Below are 26,679 nucleotides of genomic sequence, written 5' to 3' on the forward strand. Positions count from 1 at the left end.
CAGGGCAAAGTAGCTTCTGCATTTCGTGTTCATGTGACTGGCGAAAAGGTCACAGCAAGGCTGGCCCCACCTGTGGAAAATGCTGTCTGCTCTCCCTTTCTTGAGGGACCACTCATGAGGCAACAAAGATTGCCCTGCTCAGCTGGTCTATCACTCTGGATTTGCCCAGGATGTGGGTTGCCAACAGAAAGCAATGGGTGGAAACAGCCCACCGCCATATTCCGAGAGCCTCTCAACAAAAGGGGTAAGATCTGGTTCCTCCTTGTTTGTTCAAATACCAGACCACCGACATGTCATCAGTCTGAATCGCAATCGTACCCAAAGGAAGAGAATCCTGAGAGTACTGCAACACCAGAAGTACTGCGCTCATCTCCAGGACATTGATATGCAGATGTGTCTCGATCAGTCCATGTGCTTTGGGCCGTCTTTCCCTGAAAATGCCCCCCCATCAGGGAAGTATCCGCCGTCACTGACCACTGGAGGGGGTAGCACAAAATGGGTGACCTATTGTGACATGAAGTGAGGTCAACCACCATTGAAGATCCTTTTTGCAGGAATTTGTGATCATTATCATGTGAGACATGGGAAGCTCTTGATAAGACCATTGCATGAACAGCAGCCACTGTAGTAACCGCATGTGCATACGAGCTAGTGGAATGGCTTAAATTGCTGCTGCCATCATGCCTAACAATTTCAGAACTTCTAAAGCTGGTGCTCTGTATTTTGATATCAGAACGCTGACATGCTGACGAAGAAGAAAGACTCTTTCCATTGGAAGCCTTAGTGTGGTGGTGTCCAACTCTGCCTAGATAAAAACTATATGCTGCAATGGTGACAAGGCAGATTTTTCTGAGTTGATTGTAACGCCCAGTTGATTGCAGAGCGGACTCCCTGGCCTGAATGAGTTGATGCCTGGTGGTGGCGGTAAGGAGCCAATCGTCTAGGTATGGAAACACCTGGAATCCTTGATGCCTCGGATAAGAAGTGACCACTGCCATACATTTGGTGAACACTCTCTGGGGGCTGTAGTGAGACCAAAGGGAAGGGCTCAAAACTGGTAATGATTGGCTCCCAGCCAAAAGCACAAATGATCCCTGAATGACCTGGCCATTTTTATGTGGTAGTACGCCTCCTTGAGCTCTATCGAGCACATCCAATTGCCTTTCCCCAAGAAGGGAAGTATAGACTGAAGCGTGACCATCAGGAACTTCTCGTTCTTTACATATGTATTCAGTCTGCTGAGGTCCAGTATGGGTCTCCAGTCCCGAGTCTTTTTTGGAACCAAAAAGAATCTCGAGTAAGTTCTAGATCCTGTCTGGTCTGCTGGGACTGGTTGGATGACTCTTTTTATAAGCAATGTTTGGACCTCTATTGTTGCTTGTTCCCTGTAACTATGTGGAAAGTCCGTGATTTTTCTTGTGTGGATGGGGTGTGGCGAATGGGATGAAGTATCCTCTGGAAATGGTACTTTGTACCCAGCTGTCCATATTTTGAGCCAGGCATCTGGATACAAAGATAAGCGATCCTCGACTGCCTCCAGAGTAGGACAGACAGGCCTCCTTTCAGGAGCGCTGGTAGGGCTCCCCAGAGAAGTGATCTTTGTCGCCCTGGTGTCGCAGACCCCCTCTGCTGCAAGGGAGGCATCTTCTATTACTTCCCCCTCCTCTGCCTCTGGAGGGGGGTTCGCCATGTGTGTCCTGAAAGGCTCCTTGGGCTTTTCGGAAAGTACAGTTTTGTACCTACCATAAATGTAGATGTCCGATAGACATGCAACTGCAGTCATAACATGTGGGTTGTCCTGCCTCAGGCAGCCCTCGGTCGGCCGGATTCCAAAGTCTGGGTCAGACGTCGGCTGATGTCGCATTTCGCTCCAACGTCAGAGCGGCTGGAGTATATAAGCATCAGCCGACGCCATTTTCTTCAGTGTTTCTTGCCCCAGATGCCAGGTGCCCTCCAAGGAAGGCTGTAATCAAATTGGAAGACAAAAACAGGATTCCAAACAATTACATGAGCAATAAAACAAATACACCATAACAGATATCCCCAGCTAAGAGAGAGAGAGGGATAGGAGTGGACCCTAAGCATAGAGGGGTATGGAGGGAGGGAAAACCAGACTGCAGTTGCATGTCTATCGGACATCTACATTTATGGTAGGTACAAAACTGTACTATGTCCTTCAAGAATGCAACTGCAGTCATAACATGTGGGTAGAATACCATAGCTTAGCTGGGGGAGGAGGTATGCTCTAGGAAAGAGATGGTGTGGCAATCAAACCCTGCAGGACTGCCGAAGCAAAGCCTGCTCTGGATCTGGAATATAGGGGAGATTGTAGTGTTTGAGAATGTATGCACGGAGCTCCATGTAGCAGCTTCCAGAATGTCCTTTGTAGGCACCCTCTTAAAAATGCTGTAGAGGTGGCTGTAGCTCTGGTGGAATGTGGTCTGACATAGGCTGGAACAGTCTTTCCATGAAAGGAATAACAGAATCTGATGCAATGTCCAATCCATTTAGAAATAGTCTGTTTTGAAATTGCTTTTCCTTGGACTGCAGGGCGTAAGCTACAAAAGCTGTTCAGACTTCCTACTGGCCTTGGTTCTGTCCAGGTAGTATCGGTTGTCTATGAATGTCCAAGGTATGCAAAAGCCTTTCCCCTTATTCTCAGGATTGGGGAAGAAAGCAGGCAGATGAATGGCTTGATTTAGAGAAACCCTAGATACCACCTTTGGCATAAAGGTAGGGTTGGTCCTTAATGAAACCCTGTCTCTGTGGAAAATAATAAAGGGTGGTATTGCCATTAGGGCCTGTAGTTCAAACCCTTCTTGCTGAGGTAATTGCCAACAGGAAGGCTGTTTTCCATGAGAGAAATTGCAAGTCAACTGAAGCTGCGGGCTCAAAAGGAGGTAGAGTCAGTTTTTCTAAGACAAAATTGAGGTCCCAGGCTGGCACTGGGGCCTTTCTTGGTGGCTTAATGTTCTTGATTCCCCTGAGGAATTGTCTTAGTAATGGGTGAGAAAAAACAGGAGGATCAGTGTTGTATCTAGCTGAAATAGCAGATGCATGTATCTTTATTGAAGGATATGAGAGGCCACTCTGTAACATATCTGCCAAATATTCCAAGTTAAGTGGGATGTTCAGTAATGATGCATCATGCCCTTTGCTGGTATTCCAATTGCTGAATCTTTTCCACTTTGCTAAGTAGACCTTTCTGGTGGACGGTCTTCGAGCCTCTGTTAGTATCCGCTGAACTTCCTTGGAGAGAGATAAGTTGAAGTTATTTATGGGATCACCCAGGCTGTTAGCTGCAGAGTCTGAAGGTTTGGATGCAGTGTTTCGAAATTGTGTTGAGTCAAAAGTAGAGGCCACTGAGGGAGGGCCCACCTCCTGGTGTGACATATGCTCCATAGTAGTGGGTACCAGTGTTGTCTTGGCCAATCCGGAGCTATTATGATTCCCTTGGGCTTCTCTGCTTTGATCTTTAGTAATACTGAAGTCATCAGTGGCAGAGGTGGGAATGCATAGATTGCTAGGGAGTTCCAGTTGAATGAAAGAGCATCTATTTTCCAAGCCTTTGGATGGTATGTCCTTGTGCAAAATTTTGGTAGAAGATGATTGAGGTGAGAGGCAAATAGGTCCACTTCTGGCTTGCCCCATGTCGAAGTGAGTTGTCTGAAAGCCTTCGGATGTAACCTCCACTCGTGTGGATCTGTGAAATTCCTGCTTAGGCTGTCCGCCAACACATTGTCTTTTCCTGGAACAAACTGTGATTGTAACTGGATGTTTAGACTCGGTGATTTCTCCCAAAGCTGCATTGTCAGTCTGCAAAGGGGGTAAGAGTGGGTGCCCCCCTGCTTGTTTATGTACCACATCACAGTGGTATTGTCTGTCCGTATCATTAAGTGACCTTGCTGGAGTTGGTTTTGAAAAGCCTCGATAGCATGCATTACTGCCAGCATTTCCTTTTGGTTTATATGCAGATGTGTTTCCTTTGGAGACAATTGTCCTTGTATACACCTGCCTTACATGTGCGCCCCCCCATCCGAGGTCTGAGGCGTCTGTAGTCATGGTCTGTGTTATCTGTGGTTTTTTGAATGACATACCTGTGTTTTCCTGGCTCACCGAGGCCCACCATAGGAATTCCTTTTGTAAGCATGGAATGAGTGGTATGATTGTCTCCAAGTTGTTGCTGTGCTGAGACCAAACGCTTGTTAGGTACCATTGAAGCTTTCTCATGTGTAGTTTTGCTAATGGAACCAGTAGAATGCAGGATGCCATGTAACCCAGGGCCTGTAGGAATCTCCTTGCAGTCATCTGGGTGAGTTTTGCTAAACCTTTGAAGTATTGAGTTAACTTCTCTTGCTTGTCTTCTGTCAGGTAAGCCATCTGAGAGGCTGTGTCTAGTTTGGCTCCTAAGAAGATTATTTGCTGGGATGGCTGCAGTCTTGACTTTTGGAAGTTGACTGTGTATCCCAGAGCTTGAAGTAATCGTATGACATATTCCAGATTTTTTGTCAACATCAATTTGTCGTCCACTTGTATGAGGCAGTCGTCCAGGTACGGGTAAATTTGTATACCCTGGAGCCTGCAATGAGCAATTACTGAAGCCAGGCATTTTGTAAATACTCTGGGCAGTAGATAAGCCAAATGGCAATGCTGAGAATTGATAATGCTCTGGCCCTGCAAGAAATCTGAGGTATCTTCTGCAGCTGTGTCTGATAGGGACATGCAGGTATGCCTCCTTGAGGTCCAGAGTAATCAGCCATGACTCCTTGCCCAGCATGGGAAGGAGTTGCTGTAGAGTCAGCATTTTGAACTTTGGTACAATGAGAAAGGTGTTTAATGCGGACAAGTCCAGTATTGGTCTCCATTGAGTTTCTTTTCTTGGAACAAGGAACAGTCTTGAGTAAAACCCCTGTTCTTGTTCTTGTTGTGGAACTCTTTCTATTGCTTTCATTCGAGTTAGCAGAGTGATTTGCTTGATAGCCTCTGCCCTTTGATGTTGTGGTAGATTTGGCATGCCTTGTTTTCTTGGTAAGGTATGAAAATGAAACCTGTACCCTCGGTCTATAATGTCCAAAATCCATTTGTCCTTTGTCAGTCTGTGCCAGTTTTCTGCAAACAGAGATAATTTCCGCCCAAGGGAGCTTCTAGTTGTTCCCTGGTAGGCGGTAGTAGAGGAAAGTCATTGAGATTGTGGTTGTTGGGCAGGAGAAACCCCTGCCACCTCTTTGGTTTCATGGCTGCCATTGACGCCCCTGTAAGGGCCTCTGTATTGGCCTCTTCCTCGCCACGCCTGTTCTTACCCTTTGAAACTTTTCTGGATTAGGAAAGGACCAGTTTTTTGAAGGCCAATTCCTACTGAATCTGGGGGGTTGAACCTGGAGGAAATCCTTTACAGTTTGAACTGATTTTGCTTTTCTTGATGGTCTTTAACACATCCTTAGCATTTGCACCAAAAAGCTTGTTCTTTTCCAAAGGTGCATCCAGAAGATTTGCTTTTACATGATCTGGTAGAGGTTGATCTTTTAACCAAGCATGTCTACGCATCACTGCCCCTGTCATAGCTGCCCTACATGAAGCTTCCAGTGCATCATATCCACACTGCAGGAAGTGATTGCTTACTTGCTGAGTGTTATGTACAGCTTCCTGCAAAGTCTTCCTGTCTAAAGGATCAGGAGAAGCTAATGTTTTTTATAAATCTTCTAAGAGATAATCCTGATATTGGAACATATGAAAAAGGCAATTTAAAGCTCTCATAGATAAGGCAGTGGATGTGTAAACCTTTTTACCCCATCTCTCTAATGACCTTGCTTCCCTGTTGGAGGGCAAAGGATGTTTTGAGGTGGAGGCTGAAACTCCTTTAGGCCCCTGTGAAATAGTTTCCAAATCAACAGTATGGGCCCTGAATAGATGTGAATGAGTTTCTGGGACCCTGTAATACCTGTCTGGCTTGGCTGGAGCAGGAGGGAGAGAATCAGGGGTAGCACTAGAATCAGAATACAAATCATCCAGAACATCAAGTACAGGAGGAATAGCTAAGGGCCTGTGCTGAGGCTTCTTAAGGAAAGTCCTAAGCTTTCTGAATCAGAATATTCCTGGCCCTGCCACTTGAAATGTTCCCTCATGGTGTGCAGAACTTCCCCAAAAGAAATATCCTCAGGAGGGAGGCCGAGGTATGGAATCTTCTGCATCCGAGTCCTCATAGGTCTGGAAGAGCTCTTCCTGGCTATCAGAGTGGACAGAGCCCTCAGAGTCTTCATCTGAAGGAGTAGGGTCAGAGGGTTCAACCCAGGGCCTTTTATCAGGAGGAGGCTGGGATGCTCTCTCAGGATGGGTCTGTGAACCTCTAATCATGGAAATTAAATCAGCAGCCATGGACATAATTTGTGTCTCCGGAGTCGGCTGAGGTAAGGATTTAGAAGTAATATGCTTTGTTTTGCTGGCTGCCTTAGCCCTAGTGTAGGCCTTAATAGACATGGCCATAGGAGGCCTGGCAGCTCCACGTGCAGGAGTGACCTTGTCTACAGCAATGGTCTCGGGCATTTCCTCGGTTTCGGTATCCGGAGGAAAATCTATAACTGGCGTCGGAGTAATGTCTGGAATCGGAGTCGTTGGTAATGCGGTGTCTTCGGTTCGGAGTGGTGGAGAGACCGTCTCAGAGGGAACCGGAGCACTCGCGCTAGGTTTTGGCGAGGAGTCGGAGGTAGACGCGGGCCGAGGATGTCGGTCCCGGTCTTTTCGCTTTTTGGGAGTTTGCGATGTCGGAAGATCCGACGGCATGGTGTAAGCAAATTTATCGCCGAAAAAATCTTCAGCGAACTCTGCCCGGTGCCTGAGAGTGCGCTTGTTGAAGCGAGCACAGGCTACACAGGCTGAGAAGTCGTGGTCTGGGCCCAGGCAAGGGAGGCAGTAAGAGTGGAAATCCTTATGAGGTATTTGTTTACCACAAAAAAGATAATTGTTAACTTTTTCAGTAATTTCTGACATCGGCTGAGGCAAGAAAAGATCCCCAACGGGGTACTTAGCTTTTTTGATGACTTCGGTATCGTAGAATACAGGAGCAGACCGACCGGCACTTGCGAACTGCTTCTGCTTCGGGCACCGCGCGGCAAGAAAGACTGAAGAAAATGGCGTCGGCTGATGCTTATATACTCCAGCCGCTCTGACGTCGGAGAGAAATGCGACATCAGCCGACGTCGGACCCAGACTTTGGAATCCGGCCGACCGAGGGCTGCCTGAGGCAGGACAACCCACATGTTATGACTACAGTTGCATTCTTGAAGGACATCCACATTTTTCCTCCCCTTTGACCCTTAGGGTAGGGTTGGGTAGGTATAGAAAAACTGACTCAACGGCAGACAGCGTCTTTCCATCCTGTTCACACCCGGTTAAAGCTTCCTTCACTTTAGGCCCAAAAAGAGATGAGCCATCAAAGGGGGTATTCACAAAGGAAGACTTGGAGGGCTCAGCTACGGAACACAAGTGCATCCAGGAGCCTCCTAAGAGCAACTCCTGTACACGCTGCCCTACTCGCTCCATTGGCTGCATATGAGATGAGGTGCATGGATGAGTTTACTATAGAATTGAGGGTAGGAAGCTGGGTGGCAACTTTGTCGGAAGCTCCTGCAGCTACTGTACCTGGAAGAGCATCTCCTAGCTCCTTAAGGAAATCTCTTTGTAACCTGGTAAAATGGGTTAAATAATTGAGTGAACGAAGAGCAAAGGTCGTTGAACTAAACATGCGCTTCCCGTACCTATCCATGATCCTGGAGTCTCTGTTAGGAGGATGGATAGACGAGGAAGTCTCAGACATTTCCTTTTTGGTGGCTGCCCCCACCACCACGGCATCAACTGAACACCTTTGGTTAAAAATTACTTGTCAAGGGGGACAGAAATGAACTTATTAGGCCTCCTAGGGACAGGCTCCATAGTATCCGGACACTCCCACGCCCTTCGAGAGGAACAGCTGCATCAGCTCATCGAAGGGCGGAGACACCCAAGAGGTGGAGGGCTGAGACCTGAAAGCCTTCAGGAGAACTGACTCATCCTCAGTAGGGCTTTTGGACTGCCAGTCACACCTCTGCTTAAGGAGTTCAAGTATCTCAACAAATGAGATCTTCAGAGGGGGACCGTGGGGACCCTTCTGACTCATCTAAGTCAGTATCCAATGTTAGAGACTCCTGAGGGGAGTCTAGATGTTTCCTCTTATGCAACCTCTTCCTGGGAACCTCATCAGTTGGAGCTTCTGGTGAGGTCTCGGAAGAGCAAGGGCCACCCAATAGGGCTTCCTGAGGCTCTGGGTCTCTACACTTGGTCAGGATGTGTGATGCAGTAGCACACACAGGTGCTTTTGGGGAGGAGGAAGCCGGACCTACGGTACAGGATGTCTTAGGAGACATGACTCTCCTCATGGCATCGAAAGCACCTCTGAGCCAATGCGAGGGAACCGAAGGATCCAAAGATACTGTTGATACCCCTGGCACCGGGACAATGGACTCCGAACCACAGGTAGGAGCTGAGCTCATCCGAGCCGAAGCCCCAAGAGGCAGAGTTGGAACTGACAAGTCGGTCCGACTATCCGCCCCAGACACGACCAGAGAATGTCGGCTCCTAGAGTCCTCGATCAGCACCGAGGACATTAAAGTGCACAGAGATGGAGATTCTGGAGCAGGTGTTGGCTCCGAGGGTTCCACCATCAACAGGTCCGACTCATCCCGCTCCGAAAGACTGCATGGCTTGGAGGAGGAATAGATTTAGGTTGGTGTAACCGTCTTCAGCTCCGAAGCCAACTAGGTCGAAGCTGATAAAATTTTTGCCAAGGCTGGTGCCAATAACAGCTTCTGCCCCACACATCCAGATCTGAAAGGCTGATGGAGGACCGAGAAGAGTGCATCGAAGGTGGTACCGACTGCAGTAATGGATTCTTAGGAGCTTCGGACACCTGTTCCAAGACTGGGGACCGGCTCTGAAAAGTAAGGTCTGTTGGTTCCGATGGCAGTGGAGCCGAAGTCGAAGATTGTTTAGATTTTTTTTTTTAATCCGAAGTCTTAGAAGACTGAGGACTTGCTGGATCCATCATGGTCGCTCAAAGCTTCTTGAAATGAAGGTTTCAACAACCCTCTGTCAATCAGTTTACGTTTCCTTTCCTGCAGGACCCTTGAGGAAAAAGAATGGCAAATAGCACAGCTATCCTGCAAATGCAGGGCTCCTAGACTAGACAGTATATACAATTTAAGTGGTTGTCTGCAACGGACTTCTTTTGGCCACACTTGAGTCACTTTTTAAAACCAGACTTTGGATGTTTGTCTTGGTCAGCCATAACAATCTAATCAAAATTACTGCCACCACAGAAAAACTCAACAGTAATTATTCACACAAGCCTTAAAAAGCAGGCTAAGTCTCTCACACACACACACACACACACACACACACACACACACCTATACTAATACAAATACAAACTGACAGAAAAAGTCTGTCTAAAGCACACAAGAAGTTCAAAGCAGACTATGCAATAAAAGAAGATAGCTGCTAAGAAACAAGCCTTATCTATTCTACAAGCTTCAACAGTAATCACACTAAGCCTCATCTAAAAACATCTAAGGCCAAACACACACAGCAATAACTATGACTATCTAGAAAAACTTGTGACAAAAGGTCACTGAATAAAACACACTGTAATGAATATAAAGAGAAGATTTTAAACTAGGCCAAACCAAGAGGCCAAATACAAATTTTTGAACACACTAATGGGAAGGGATATAAATAAGTAACCACACACCAAAAGCTATAAGAGCTTTCTAAAACTCTACTAAAATACTTTAAACTATCTAACTAGCAATATTTTTTAAGTAATAATGAAAAAAGCAGTTGCACTGGCCCGAGCTAAAGCAGAACCTCCGATCTGTTGCAGCGGCAAACTAGATCTGAGGCAATTCCAAGTGCATCATGGGATAGGGGACTTGGCCTCAAGCTATTTGAAGACCTCGAGCTTTGCAATTGGCCGTATTGGAGCAGAGAGATCGGCTTCGAACCCATCAGTAAAGAATGAACAGCGAGACTGAAGAACTTCACATCAATGAGTTTGCACAAGCATAAATGTCCTGACCCTAAAACCTCAAACTAAGCAACCTGTAAAGAATAAAGTTAAAAATAAATAAATAAAACTTTTCTTAAAGAAATTCACAAAAGCAAAGCATTTACACTGAATGCTTCTTGGAGAGGTAGCAGTCTGAAATAAATCAGTTTTCAGCAAAACATCACATTTTTACAGAAAAATACACATTTTCCAAATGAATATAAATTTAGTGGAAGGTTTTCCCCAGCAGGAGACTTGACTGCCCAGCCTTGCAGGATTGCTAGCTCATCAACAGTACCACTGGGCCAACCAAAGAACTAATAGCAAAACAGCTCTGGAGCTTTTTGAACTTTTTTTTATGAAGCGTACCACTACTTCCAGATAAAGCATGAGGAAAGAGCCCTTTGGCTGGAAAGTAGCAGTGAGGCCTCAGCAAAGGAATCTAGAACAGGACAATAAAGGCAAAGACAGCCAGAAAATTCTTGCTAGATACACCAATAATTTGGGGGTGGGTGGGCACTGAATAACATTCTGTGGGATGCATTCCACCAACATATTTGAAAAGCTTTATATAAGAGATCAAAATAAAATGCAGTTCTTGAAGGGGCTGGGGGAGGCAGATTGCATCAGTTCGTTAAGGTACTGCATATATTTACACTACTATAAAAAGTACAGTTTTGTACCTACCATAAATGTAGATGTTCGAGGATTCCATTGCTGCAGTCCTTACTATTGGGTATAGTCCGCGTCCAGTCGGCCCGAATACCAGAGTATAAGGCTGACGTCGGTCAGGGCGCATTAGACTGACGTCAGTACGTCAGGGTACTAATGCGCATGACCGACGTCATATCCTCAGTCTTTTCTTGCCCCAGATGTCAGAAGACCCTAAAAAGACAAGTCCCAAAATACCTGCACCAAAACATGTACAATATATACAAGAATATATACAAAAATATAAGCATGTAAACTCACCTACACAACCACCCCTAAACACAGAGGGGAAGGAGGGAGTAAATTGGACTGCAGCAATGGAATCCTCGAACATCTACATTTATGGTAGGTACAAAACTGTACTATGTTCTTCGTTTTCCATTGCTGCAGTCCTTACTATTGGGTAGAATCCCAAAGCAGAGGTAAGGGAGGCTGGCAAATCATAAAGAAGCAGGAGCTGACAACATGCCTTGCAAAACAGCTGTGGCAAAACCAGCCCTAGACTTAGAGTAGATAGGAAGGTGATAATGCTTAGAGAAAGTATGCACTGAACTCCAAGTAGCTGCTTCCAAAATATCCTTAGTTGCCACCCCCCTTAGAAATGCTGTTGAAGTGGCAGTAGCCCTAGTGGAATGAGGCCTAATCCCAGCTGGAATCTCCTTGCCATGATGGGAATAACAAAATGCAATGCAAAAGCCAATCCACCTAGAAATAGTTTGTTTTGACACAGGCTTGCCCTGTGAAGTCAAAGCAAAAGAAACAAACAACTGCTGAGACTGCCTAAAATCCTTAGTCCTGCTCAAATAATAACGCAATTGCCTGTGTACATCTAAAGTGTGCAAAATCTTTTCCCCTTTATTTTGAGGGTCTGCATAAAACGTAGGCAAATGAATAGTTTGGTTTAAAGCCACACTAGAAACCACCTTAGGCATAAAGGAAGGATTAGTACGTAATGATACCCTATCCTTATGGAAAATCAAAAAGGGCTCTACTGCCATAAGGGCCTGCAACTCAGACACCCTTCTTGCAGAAGTAATAGCCAACAGAAAAGCAGTCTTCCATGACAAGTATTTCAATTCAGCAGTAGCTGCAGGCTCAAAAGGTTGTAGAGTAAGTTTTTCCAACACAAAATTGAGATCCCAAGCAGGAGTAGGAGCTCTACGTGGGGTTCTTATATTCTTTGCCCCTCTAAGAAACTGCTTGAACAAAGGATGCGAAAACAAAGGTGGGTCACAATCATAGTGAGCTGAAATTGCTGCAGCATGAATCTTAATGGAAGAGAAGGACAAACCTTTGTCCAATAACTCAGTAAGATATTGAAGAGCCACACTCAAATTAGGCTCAGAAATCTCCAAATTCTTTGCTGTACTCCAAAATAAAAATCTCTTCCATTTTTCTGCATACACTCTCCTTGTACTAGGTCTTCTAGCTTCCATAATCACATTTAAAACTTGTTGAGGAAGTTGAGACCTGCTGTGTTTCAACACAGAATATGCCAGGCTGTTAGATGAAGAGAGTGAAGCTTGACATTGAGCAGATGACCGTCCTTCTGAGATAACAGATGAGGAATCAGAGGTAAAGGCCATGGAGGCTTCTTTACCAGACTCCGTAGTAGTGGGTACCAGTGTTGCCGAGGCCAATCTGGAGCTATCAAAATCATCCTTGGCCTGTCTTGTCTGACCTTTAATAGTACCTTTGGAAGAAGAGGCAGAGGTGGAAAGGCATACACATGAAGGTTTTTCCAACTGAAAGACAGAGCATCCACTTTCCAAGCTGTGTGATGAAACCCCTTTGTGCAATACTTTGGCAGCTGGTGGTTTAGTGGAGAAGCGAACAGATCTATGTCTGGAGTTCCCCATGACACTGTCAATTTCTGAAATACATGAAGATCCAGTTTCCACTGTGGGGATCCATGATTTGTCTGCTTAACACATCTGCTAAGGAGTTCTGTGCTCCTGGCAGAAACCTTGCCTGAAGAGTTAGTTGCAAGCTTAGCGCAGTCTCCCATAAAATCATTGCTTGCTTGCATAGAGGATAAGAATGTGTTCCCCCTTGCTTGTTGATGTACCACATGACAGTTGTGTTGTCTGTTAGAATCAACACCTGCCCTGGAAGAAGTAACTCCTTGAAAGCCATTAATGCAAACTGGACTGCTAACATCTCCTTCATGTTGATATGTAGATGCTGTAGTCTGGCAGGCCACTTGTCTTGTATCCACTTTCCATTTAGATGAGCTCCCCAAGCAATGTCCGAGGCATCTGTCGTTAAAATCTGACTTGCCTCTGGCCGGGTCACAGAGAGTCCCTTGTTTAGGTGACATTCCTGAGCCCACCACAAGAATTCTTTTGAAGGCAAGGTATTATTTGAATGACAGTGTCCAAATCCTGGCAGTGCTGTGTCCATACATTTTTGAGATACCATTGTAGCTTCCTCATATGCAGTTTGGCATTGGGAAGTACCAGAATACAAGATGCCATGAACCCTAATGCTTGAAGGACTGTCCTTGCAGTCAGCACGGACTGATGAGATAATTGATGGAAGTAAAGTGACAGACTCTTTTGTTTGTCCGGGGTTAAAAAGGCCATCTGGGCTGCTGTATTCAGTCTCACACCCAGAAAGCACATGTCTTGAGAGGGTACTAGACTGGACTTTATTTCGTTCACAGAATACCCTAGGCATCTTAGCACTGCTATAACATATTCCAGATGCTGTAGAAGGTCTTCCTTTTCTTGAGCCAGAATCAGGCAGTCGTCCAAGTAAGGATAGATTTGAATTCCTTGAAGCCTGAAGTAAGCTATCACTGGAGCCAGAACCTTTGTGAATACTCTGGGCAGTAGATAAGCCAAAGGGCAATGCAGAGAACTGATAATGAGAATTTCCAGCTCGAAACCGCAGATACTTCCTGCAACTTAGCCTTATAGGCACATGAAGGTAAGCTTCCTTGAGATCTAGAGTTACCATCCAGTGATCTTTGCCCAGCAGAGGTAAAAGCTGTTGTAACGTCAACATCTTGAACTTGGGAATGTCCAGAAAAGTGTTGAGGAGAGATAAATCCAAAATTGGTCTCCACGTGTTCCCCTTCTTTGGTACTAGGAACAGGCGAGAATAAAATCCTAGGCCCCTTTCTGATACAGGGACTGGCTGAATGGCCCCCAACTGGAGTAACTGAGAAACTTGCTTGTGAGCCTCCTTTCTTTGTGGAGGAGGAACGTCTGGCATGCCTTTGAAAGGGGGCATTGTATGGAAATAAAATCTGTAACCGTGGTGAATGATATCCAACACCCATTTGTCTTGAGTAATTAAATCCCAATTTTCTTTGAAAAGAGACAGTCTTCCTCCCAAAGGAGCTGCCAGACGAAAATCTACTGGCAGCTGAAAAGACAGGTCATTGGGTCTGTTTACGAAAGGACTGACCCCTGCCCTCACCAGAAGTCTGAGCAGGTGAACTCCCTGTTCTAGGCCTAAAAGAACCTTGAGCCCTGCCCCTACCACGCCTAGACCTACCCCTAGACTGGGAATCATAAGCAGGATATGTCCACCCCTTAGCAGGCCAATTTCTACTAAACTTCGGTGGCTGCACCTGCAAAAAATCTTTAACAGTTTGCATAGACTTAGCTTTGTCCTCCATTTTCTTTAGAACTGCTTCCACAGGCGATCCAAACAACACATCAGACTGTAAAGGAGCATCCAAAATCCTTGTCTTAACATGCTCAGCTAAATTGTGATCCTTCAACCAGGCATGCCTGCGAAGAACAGAACTAGTAGCAGCCACCCTCGAGGAGGCCTGTACAGCATCAAAACCACATTGCAAAGAATGCTTACCCACTTGCTCAGACACATGAACCAAGTCCAGCAACTCTTTACACTCAATACCTTCCGCCAAAGCATCCACCTTAGATTTTAATTGTGAAAGGAGATAATTCTGATATTTTAGCATGTGAAACTGACAATTCAACGCTCTCATGGCTAGAGTGGAAGAAGTATACACTTCCTTTCCCCACCTATCCAAGGCCCTTGCCTCTTTATCAGAGGGAACAGGATTTTTAACCACAGAAGCCTTAACACCTTTAGGCCCTTGAGAAATAGTTTCTGGGTCCGCCCTAGGACTCTTAAACAAATACTTATGAGCTTCGGGCACCCTATAATACCTATCAGGCTTAACAGGAGCAGGAGGCAAAGAGTCAGGATTCAGGGAAGCCTCTGCAAAAACATCTTCCACCACATTCAACACAGGAGGAATAGCTAAGGGCCGCTGCTGTGGCAAAAACAAGAATTCCCTAAGCCTTTTCCTGAATCAGAGTAATCCTGGCCTTCCCATTTAAAGTGCTCCCTCATGGAATGCAGAGTCTCTGAAAATGAGAAATCCTCAGGAGGAGAAGCTGTAGGAGTGGAATCATCCACATCAGAATCAGAATAAGTAGGATACTCCTGCAAGTCTTCCGCAGAAGACTCTGAAGCCTCTGAACACTGTTCAAAACTATCAAACTCCGGTTCCACCCTAGGCCTCTTATCAGGCGGAGGCATAGAACCTCTAATCATAGTAATCAAATCTTCTGCCATTTTAAGCATATGTTTCTTAGGTACAGAACCCGAAATGCTAGGAGAAGCCCCCACTGAAGCTGAACTAGGCCTACCTCTCAAAGAAGTTTTGGCAACAGAAGGAGAGGCTCTAACTACCTTGGGAAGAGAGGGAAGAACAGTTACCTGAGAAGCCCCCTCAGCCTGGCCTACCTCCTGAGAAGGCACATCCTGTAACAGTAAAGTTTCTGCCTGAGACTCCATAGAAACTCCTGGCAAAACCTCTGGCTCTACTGAGCCTTCTAAAGAACCGACGTCCGGGACTGCCGGTTCATCAACCCTAGGCTTCACTGTTTTGTCCTTGCGCTTTTTGGACGAAGCGGGCGTCGGAGCATCCGACGGCATTTTATAATTGCAACGCTTCCCAAACACTAACCTGGCACAGTCTAACCTCCTCTTAATAGTGCGTTTGTTAAACCTAGCACAAGAGCGGCAACCAACAACGTCGTGCTCAGGCCCTAAACAAGGTATACACAAGGTATGGTAATCCCTATGAGGTATCTGTTTCCCACAAGAAATACAGTTATTCACTTTTTCTGACATCCGTAAAATACTGAGGCAAGAAAAAACCAAAATGTTCCCCAACGGGGTACTTAGCCAACTCTGTTTCGGTCTGAAACTCCGGTTTCGGAAAAATTTCAGAACGCCAACCTGCACTCGCAAAACTGCTTCTGCATCGGACCATGCGGCAAAAAAGACTGAGGATATGACGTCGGTCATGCGCATTAGTACCCTGACGTACTGACGTCAGTCTAATGCGCCCTGACCGACGTCAGCCTTATACTCTGGTATTCGGGCCGACTGGACGCGGACTATACCCAATAGTAAGGACTGCAGCAATGGAAAACGAAGAACATCTAGTTTTGTACTGAATGTTGTTGCAGTTAGAAATCATGAGGCCTGAGACAACCTGCAATAACTGGGGTATATAGTTGAGGGTTGCTGTCGCACCTGGGTTTCTCATAGAAACTAGGAGAATCTAGTTCAGAGTACAGCAAAAGAAAAGAGAAATACACAGAGACATCTGTGGGTGCACCCTCACACCATGATTAACTATACATGGGAGGAGGTGGTCAAAAGGATAGTATTACAAAGTAAATCTCTTCTCTTTCATTACGGCAGAATACTAGGATAGCTCCATCTCCTCTCCAAGATAAAGATACTAAATAAGGGCAATAAGATGCAAATGTCACTTGGAAGCAAGGGTGGAAAATGAAGCAAAAAAATAACACATTCAGGCCACAAAAAAGGTATATACAGTTATTCTTGAAAGAAAATGATAATAAAACATAATGAACCATTACCAAAGAGCAAGAAGAAATTATGCGCATAAGCAGACCCTAGTCAAACTAAATAATGGTATATGGAATGAGGAAGGCTCACACCTAAAAGTACCAATTCCGCTGGGATATTTTACACAAGTGAAATTAAAAGAAGCCCACATTTCATACTGCGGTGTTCATGTAAGATGGGGGCTGTACTTGCAACCAACTTTCGACTCTAATTTTTAACGAATTTCCAGACAAAGTAATATGGGACATGTAGAAGGTCTATCAACACATCCACTGAAATTCTTAAGGAAACGAATCTTTAAAACATAACAGGGTGGAGAAGCCACTTGTTTACCAAATCTGTCACTTTAACCTGTTCAGGCAACATCTTCAAAATATTGTCCAACACATTGATCCTCATTCCCTTACGGTCTCTCATAGCACCTATCATCTCTTTCATCAGATACAATGCATACCTGGCCATACAACTAAAGTGATTATCAAATAATCCAAGGAGTGAAAATGAAGTATCCCTGACTAGATGGTCAAAGATGCAGAATAATTTACCTATGCTACAGTCACTTGACCTGCTCTAGAAAGTTCTGGCAGCCATGTAATGCACTGCAGACCATAAAAGTGGCTAAAAGGTGAATAGATGAGGAAAACACACAGTGGTAGGTAGAAGTGGGTCCTTTGTGAGGAAATGAAGATAACAATTTCTTCCTTGTCCCTTTTAATGCATCTTTTAGTACTGAGGAGCACGGAAGGAAATCAGCCTGAATTGTAATTCAGGTAGATCTTAACAGTTCAGAAATCTCTTCTAGCTCACTACTGTTCCAACTTCCAGAACTAAACCTCATTTCCTCACCAGATCTAAAACAGTTCACTCAAGATATCTTCTAAAGGAGAAGACAGAAATCCAGATGCACAAAGCATCCATGTCAATCAATTCTGATTACACTGAGAAAAGACGAGCCAGGAGATTTCTCTTTCAACTTACTCCCCAGTCAAGGGTATTGAAAGAGGCTATCCTATACACACACAATCCAGAAAACAGTCACATGGAACAGTTTTTACTGGTTGCCACCCTACTTTGTGGAGTTCAAAGGGTAACTTCCCTGTTGACTGAATTACATATACTTATTTCAGAGTCATTCCACTTGGTAGTGTCTTTTTCAAGGAATTTGACAAGACTCTAAGAGGGTTTGCCAACACCTGGCATCAATGATGGGGAAGTCTACAGTACTCAACAGGTAAAAATCCATCGATTTCTAGAAGACAGTTCAAAATCTGATGGCGCATCCTGAAGCTCATTTAAAGAAAACAGAAACTGAAAGTGAGAATGTCTTCATTGAGTAATCAGACACCTGTAATATGGCAAGTGAATAAAAAGCAAGCAGAAGTAATATAGATTTTTAGTGAAAGAGATGAACTGTTAACCTCATTGGGGCAAAGGAATACAGCACTACAACACAAGTGATCCACGAGTGATTAGCAACTCAGACACCTGTTGCTGCAGGAGTAAATCAGCTGAACCCACTTGTATCTTTGTGGAGAGTGTGAGATGGTATGCACCCGGAGGAACACAGAAATGCACCAATTTTCCCATGGAGACCAGAAAGACATTCATGACGGGTTAATTTCAAAATGAGTGATAGTTTGTGGGCTTATACCACACAACAAAGTGACAGTCACATACTACTCCCACTGTTATCTTAACCAGGAAGAGCACCAGTCCGGCATTTATGGGTTGTTAGGGTCATAAAGTTCACATGCCCCTCAGTCATAGGGGAATGCTAGACAGCTCTCAGTCAGGTTCAGGTTTACATACTGGGAGACAGTTCACTGTGGGGACAAATGGTTGGGGACACATGGCTAAACTGCAATTCTGTTGCAGAGAGGCATGGCTACAGCAAATGTACTTGGTGCAAGACAGTTTGCAATACTGTGCCCTCAGCTGGAATAACTAAATACAGGGGGTGTGGGGACAGTGTTTATGGCCCCACCACACTAAGGATAACCGTAAGCATTGGCAGGTACTCTCAGCAGGATACAAGCTGGCAATGCCAGTTGCAAAGAAAATGCAGTGTCCAACAGGCAATGCCTTTAGTAATGCGTCAGGAGAAGTGATGGGTGTTGTACTTGGTGTACAAGTGTGAACTTATATAATGAGCAGTTGTGCAATTTTCACTTACCACAAGTGTACATGTTAGAATGCCTCACTGTTGTATTTAAATGTGTGTAGTTTTTTGGGGTTTCGGGACAAGTTCTCATTTTGGATGAGCAAAAAAGTTCAAGGACTGACTGCTAATTTAGCTCTAAGGGGCTAGCCAGTCATCTGTCAAGAGTGTAGGTATGAGACAGTAGAGAGGAATGACTATTAATCTGTGCAAACAATCCAGGTTAGAAAGATAACAGTCCACTCCCACTAACCTGAAACTGGCAATTCTAGTTATAGGTACAGTGCTGCAAACCTTACTGTGTCCAAATTGAATATGCTGCAGACATGGGTCTCTGCAGAAGAACTGCAATTCAGCCATATGTCCCCAACCAATTATACCTACAGTGAGAAATCTTGCCACTTATTAAGCCTGAACCAAGAGAAATAAAAAGGACAGTTTAGCAGTTGGCAGCTGGGAAGGCAAGCTGGAGAGGCTTCATGGACAGATACATAAATAAAAAGAGTTGAAGGGAAAGTATCTGTACTCTCCAAAGATGGTGACACCCTGGAATGACGCAGACAGGATCTTTCCAGTAGAGGAAGAGTCGGTACTAAATTTTTTATAAATTTTTACACTTTTCTCAAATAGTTTTCCATAAAGCCTTCAATAATCTGTTCAGAAACAGCTCATAGTTTTAACCACCAGTATCAAAACCAAATTATCATCTTGCTGAAGACAGTAAAGACCTACTGAGTCTACACTATATGCAGTCCTCTGTTTCTAGGAGCAAACATTGCACAAAAGATTTTTCATTTTCATACTGAAGGAGGAATATTCCAAAAATAATTTATGATACCCTGAAAACTAATAAAACAAGTAAAGCAGTCAAAGCTTTAAATCAAAGATTTTAGTGCAAAACAAAATGGAAGGCATACTGGGCTTCCAAATAACCCTCTTGAATCAACATTACGAGTGAAATTTCGAAGAGTAAGGCCCATGAGTGCTCCCCTTGCTGGCAGCTTTTTCGAAACAAAAAAAAAAACACCTGCTGGTTCAGGCTGGTCTCCAAGTAGCTACAGAACAGAATATATCCACTGTTTCATGCACTCCAGAAATTGTTACAAGCCAATTAAACAATATAGCATAAATATGAAAACAGAAATCATGGTGAAAAAGCGTAATGTTCAAATACGTGCATTTTTTTCACATGCAAAACACAAAGCCTGAGATATGATTAAACAGCAGCACCAAATTTGTCATATGATTGCAGAGAAAGTAAAAACTGCATGATAACAGGAATACTGAACAAATAGTTTTATACTTGAATTTGGAGACAAAGAGGTTATATGTGGTACCCCTAGTAGCTATTTATGCTGTTGTCAAGATGGAAAAAGGAAAGGGGATTGCTGTAAATTAATTAAGCTATAAAAAGATTTCTTTTTGCAGACCAAACAAACTAGACATCTCAAACTTGATGGCATCCACCAGAATAGCCTTGCCTGAAATCTGCAGGAGAAAAAGCTCAATGCAACTGCCACCACTTTTTCAATGCCATGACAGTATAGATGGCATACCCTCAAGAAAAACAGGATGAATTACATCGGAAATAGCGACACAATTAAAAAAAACTGAAGCATGAAACTTACCTGCTTGGCTACTGGCGGTGCTCTGATCATGAAAGAAATCATCAAGTAATTCATCATCAGAACGAGCAATTATGTGCACATCATCATTTCCGACCAACAGTCGTGCTCGACCCCGACTCTGCAAGGGCAAACTGCTGCTCAGCTGCAGTATGTCAGCAGCAGCTGAGGGGCCAAGCAATCTAAAACAGAAACAAATTAACAGAACTGTAAATAACACCCACTTCTAATGCTGCACAAGTGAAAATACATTTTCTTCAGACTTCTACAAGGTAAACTTTCCATTCCACAATTGATCAATTAACCTTTTCCTATGGTACAAAGAAAATAATCCTTTTGTATTTAAATTCTAAGCATAGTACATTTTACATGCATCACACACTGTACTTGCCATATTAACATAACATAAACAAATAAATAAATACTTAAATTTTTGACTTGCTTGGTAATCTACCAGAAATGCTAGTAACAACTATAATAAAGGCTGTTCTCTCAGTACCTTTGGAGAATAAGAGGAGGATTGGGCTGTCTATTTCCAGGATAATGCACATGAATCGTATGCCCAGTGTTGGCTGTTAACTGCCTTAATGTCCTCTGACTACGACCAATCCCCTGAGCCAATCGAGTGTTAGAAGAACCTGAGCCAAGGGTTAAAGAGCCATGGTCAGCATGCCTCACCATAAGAGGGTGAGTAGCAGGAATGTTGCCTGGCGACGGTGGAATATCAGCTTAACAAAGACAAATAATAAAAATCACAAATGTTGAATATAAATGAATTGTGCACATAAATTACATTTTCTATCAACTTAAACCTTACTTGCACTGGAAAACATGTTGTCAAATTCAATAATCAGATCATCCTCCCGGTCAAAACGCTCAAATCGGACTAGAGGCGAGGCATTCATGTCAGGATAATCTTCATCTAGTTCCATCTCGGAGCCATCATCATCATCTTCTTCATCACCTTCTTCCCCCTCTTCATCATCCTGTGGCCCAATCAGATTACACATTACATCACAGGGGCGAAGAGCCTGCAGTGACCAGCCAACTGAATTAATACTAGGAATCATACTCTACAGAATTTTTATAGATAACTAATGAACTCATTGCTGCTTTGCTGTTTACTGTCCTAGACCTAAAACCTCCTAACTCATTTTAAGCCTGAATCCTCACAGCATTTTGAATGACAAAACATTTGCATTACATAAAACCTAAAAGAACCAATGTTCCTAGAGTAACTCCTGTACATCACAATCTGACTATACTGAACAATATCCTAAACACTCAATTGAAGCTAAATACAAAGCCTATAGACTCAACCGTACAATAGCCCAGAAGTCAAACAGCTACTTCACAGCCAAAGAATCTCAAAGTATTAAGAAATATCAAGACTAAATCATAACAGTGAGTGTCATTTTTTACTCATCGTGGTAAACAGCAAAAAAAAAAAAAAAAAAAAAAAAAAAAAAAAAAAAAAACTTGTTTATCCCTAAAGTCTAGAGGATCACGAGCATCCTTCTACACACACTACTATGTACTGTCTAAAAGAAGTGCTGGTCACTCCAGTAGCTGAATATATTAAATAATCTGGGCAGCAGCAACAGCTAGCATTACAGCAAGCACCAAAACACCACATATATTTTTACAGCACTCTCTTCAAAATTCAGCATTTTTTTTTCAAGTTCCCATGCTCTGAGATGGGATAACGTTTGTGACTGTGTACGCTCTAATGCAACACAATGACTACAAGAGTATACTTATCACTATATACTGCTGGTTCAACCTCCCAACAAGCACCTTTCAAAAATCAAGAAAAGTGATCATCAGGCATTCCACTAACAAAGGACATATTAGTATAGCCTTAACTAACCTGCAGGGAATGCCAATAGCAAAGGTTGACTGGAGGGACCACCCACATACAAGAAAATAATAGAAGAGCATTTCTGACTCATCAAGGAGGGTTCTCTTGTAGTTCAACCTATACAAAGATCAAATCTGTTATATATAAACCAATAACTTTCTTCTGGCTCATATAGCTGGGTTGAATCTCAAGCAATAGGTCATTAGGACAGAAGAAGCTAAAGAACTGCACTAAAAAAGTAGCCAAAACCAGTCTAGTCAGAACAGGCCCAACTCTCACAGTCATGGTACAGTTAAAAATGCTTGGAGAAGAGGGCCATAGACAAAGGTCATGCTAAGAAAGTCTGCCAAGAGATAAATGAAAATGAGCAACAAAGGCAGTCAATTGTAGACGGGATGAGACTTCAGGAACAGCAAAAGAACCTGCAGCTGCTCAGTGATAAACAGCGCACCGCTACTGACCTATGTAGTGAAAAAAATGTAATTGGCAACTGCAAGCCCTTACCCTTCATGTATCTAAGGATATGAAACACCAAATCCACCTTACAAATGAGCACCCTACTCCAAGGAAAAAATGAAACCGCAGCAAATGTTTAAAAAATGTGGTGTGACCCCCCCCCCCCCCCCCCAAAAAAAAAAAATAGGCAAAATGAAAGCGATTCATGTATGAAAACAAAACTACCTTTTTAAAGAGAAGTGGGGCAGAGGAACCTACTGGCAGAAAAGAGGGCAGGGGGGGTATGAAGAGTTTCATACATCTGGACTAAGAAATCCAAGAAGCTTTGCAGAGGAAGAACCATTAGGAGAGACATTTAGCTCAAGAAGGAACTTCTGGACTGCTAGACTTGCAGGCCCAACAATGGATAAATAAGTCTGTTGAACAAAGTCCTCGGAAGGAGAAAATTTCTTTAACTGTATCCGCTGTTGTAAGGAAGTCCTTTGTCATTGCAGAGCTTATATCTAAAGGCATGGTGCCCACATCCAGACTTGCAACTGCATTCATCTTATTCCACCCTCATTACACCGATCATGGAGTATAATATCCCTTTTGGTATGCACCTGACCAAACACTTGTCACAACTGGAATGACCACAATGCTCTCTCACAAAAAAGGGCCCAAATCATAAAAACTATGCAACTGTCTCAAAGACTTGTACCTCTTCTCAGTATCATACACACTAATGGGAGGCAACCTCTGCTTTGTGTATAGAGGTTCAACAGACTCCACTCCATCAGACCTATTACACATTCAGAAGTCCAATGGTATCAAACACCTGCTCCAGGGATTTCAATCACTTTTGCAAAATAAACAGAAACATATTGGAGGGATGGGTTTTTAATAACACAGAATACCACATCCATGGAACAGTCTCCCACTCCACAATAAAGCAAAGCACTTATTTAACTCTGTTAAAATATAATTTTAACAAATGGATGGGTAGCCACAAATTCACCTTTGGTTTAGCACCCCTATCCCTCACAGAGAGGGGAAAGATCTAAATGTCCCAACATATTCGTGTTAAGCCCATCTCTGTGTTACCTGTATGCAAAATACAAGGGTTAAAAACTACCATAGGAATTGTAAGGCTAGAATTCAAGATCCTCACAGATCAACAGCCTAGTAAGTACTTATGACTCCTATAAAGGGGAAAGGATAAGCAGCACTCCCAAAAGTGTGCTCAAATGGCAGAAACTATAATTCAATCAAGTCCTTCCACTGGGAAGGATGGGCAGATGAATAACAAAGTAGTACAGGGTTCTGAAACAGACATGACACCAAAGACTGACCTGCTCTAAAACCAATCATTGCTCAAATAAAGGGACATGACCAGTGAGGGTTCCCATACAGCCACAAGTACTGAAGTGCAAGTCTAAAATCTTCATAGTCATTGAGAAAAGAATTAAAATCAGTTTAATCTTCATCCCTGAACTCTATATGACAAGTTATGTAATTAGCACCAATGAAGAAAAATGTACAGGAATCCAAAAAATTGAGATAATGACTGTTAGAGAAATGTACAAATAGTGTAGTGTACAATTTTGCATTTAAAGGGTTAAGAGTTAATACAATTATTCTGTGCAAAATGTGTAAATACTGGTGGTCTCTGTAAAAGCTGCTGACGCCTAAAAGTCTGTTGTTCTTGCTGTGGAATGTTGAGATAGTGGCGTCACACTAGCAACAGATAAGTGTTGTGTTAGGAAGAGACAGTTACAGGACCATAACTCAGAAACTGGGTTTGACAGGGCAAGCCCCGTGGACAAGCTAAATTTTGAAAGATGTTTTTGCAAAAGTCAGCAATTAACTGATAAGCACCTGTTGTGTACGTGCAGAGAACTGTATAGTGTACGTGCAAAATACTGTATAAAAACAGCAGGCTGAGCTATTGAAAACAGACAAACCTTGTACTTACATGCTTTGTCTCCTTGCTGCAAGTAATAAAGGTGCCTTGCTGAACCTTACGTGAATTGATTTTTGAATTTTCTTTGACAGATTGGTCCTTCAGACCGGAACCCTCTCCACCTCGGATCAGACGGCCAGGTGGCTGAAACCATACGGGGAAGAAACCAAACAAATTCTTCTGCAATATAAAGACCTCCAACTGAATTGTCGTCAAAAGAGGCCAGTCACCTTCTGATCTGCGATTGAAGGATAGGTATCTGCGAATCAGTGGTCAATCACGCAGGCTCAGGTAAGGTGAGTTTTTCTATTCTGCTTCATTCAGTCAGGGACAAGCAGGTGCATGCATTTTTCTTGTTAGATTATATTATTCAGTCAGGGACAGGAAACTGCACTGATATTCTGTCAGGAAAACTGCATTTCTTGTTAGATTGTTTTATTCAGTCAGGGACAGGAAACTGCATTGATATTGTCAGGAAAACTACATTTCTTGTTAAGATTGTTTTATTCAGTCAGGGACAGGAGAGAGAAAAAGAGGAAAAAACTGCAGTTGTCATAGACTAGGTGAACAGGATAGTATAAGGTTGGACAGTCATTCTGAAGAGACTAACAAAATCCATGGTACACGTGAAAATTGAAGGTTTGTTTGTGTCTTTCGGCTTTTCCCGGTTAGGGGTCGCCACAGCGGAACTCTGGTCCGCTAATGATTGGCAGTAGAGTTTTACATGCTGGCTTGCCGGGCCTAACACACAAACTTCAACGAAGGAACGCCCGTTCACGCATGTCGCCACATACAAGACGCTCTGAGAATCGAACGGGCAACATATAACTGTGAGGCGACAATGCTACCGCAGCACCACCACCGCAGTGTACATGTGAAAATTGAAGGTAATAGATAAAATTACTAAAGGTAACTACGTAGTAAACAAATGGGTAATTATAACTGTGGTACAAAAACATCAAAAGACCCACCATTAACAGAAGATGGTAAATATATGCAAGTACAGCACCCAGATAATGTTAGATATTTTTCAAAATGGGTAACTAAGTATGATTTTGATGGAAAATTAGATAAATCTTCACTTCTTAAATTAATAAAGCAATTAAAAGCAGACTCCAAGGGGCAAGTTAAAAAACAGCGACAATTAGGAGTTCCCCAGGCACACAGATGGCTGGAGGAAGCAAATCGAAGAGACCAGAAAGAAAAAAATTCTAAAACAATGTTTTTAGATAAGGAGGATAACCACATAGTGCTAGCTTCAGCACCCCCTCCCCCACCAGCATACGGAGCAAATAATCAACACAGAGTGCCTCCTCTACATCCTGTAGTCACAAGAGGTGAGGACTCTGTAAAAATAAAACTAGTTAAAGTTAGGAGTCCAGTAGGGACCAGGTCAAAAACAAAAAACACAGATGATGATGATAAAGATTTCGAAGTCTGGCGAGTAGTTAGTGAAACCCAGGCCATGGCTAGTGGGGAAGAAGAACTCTGTCCTCTTATTGAGGTACCTAATCCCAGAGCAGGTCAGGATAACCAAGACCCTACTTTATTAGTATATAGACCCTGAAGATATTAGGAAGGCCACTGAGGGTATTTTCCCCACCCTAGGGTTAACTTTAAAAAAATTTCAGAGGACCTGCAAGGTATGAGGCTAAGCTATAACCTAAATGGAGAAGAAATAGAAAAAGTGGTAAGACAAATTATAGGTCCGGACTGGCACATGGTCTGTGGTAATTGGAATCCTAGTGACGCTCAGCAGAGACTCCTTCCACATAATGATGCAGGGTTAGATGCCCAGGTGACACAGCTTACAGACCGAATTTCTAATAAGTGGAAACCACGGGTAGACTGGACCTGTATTAATCAGTGTGTCCAGCAAGAAGGCGAGTCAATTGATCACTATTTTGCTAAGCTCATAGAGTGCTTTAATAACCATTGTGGGGTGCAAATCCCTGATAACCAGACAGAGGACTCTCCCTA

At 43.5% G+C, this 26,679-nt stretch overlaps 1 protein-coding gene across 1 annotated transcript in view; it reads right to left on the reverse strand.

Moving 5' to 3' along the window:
* The window catches only part of HUWE1 (HECT, UBA and WWE domain containing E3 ubiquitin protein ligase 1), a gene marked incomplete in the record, with an annotated part of 5,008,559 nt that overhangs the window by 1,159,609 nt on the left and 3,822,271 nt on the right, over positions 1-26,679 (reverse strand). Inside the window, 3 exon segments of the mRNA XM_044079288.1 lie at positions 20,444-20,622; positions 20,940-21,168; positions 21,258-21,471. Coding sequence (XP_043935223.1) covers positions 20,444-20,622; positions 20,940-21,168; positions 21,258-21,471 — 622 coding nt within the window.

The sequence above is a fragment of the Protopterus annectens genome, chromosome 8.part0 (genome assembly GCF_019279795.1).
Source record: "Protopterus annectens isolate FY-2018-M chromosome 8.part0, PAN1.0, whole genome shotgun sequence".
Taxonomy (NCBI): Eukaryota; Metazoa; Chordata; order Ceratodontiformes; family Protopteridae; genus Protopterus; species Protopterus annectens.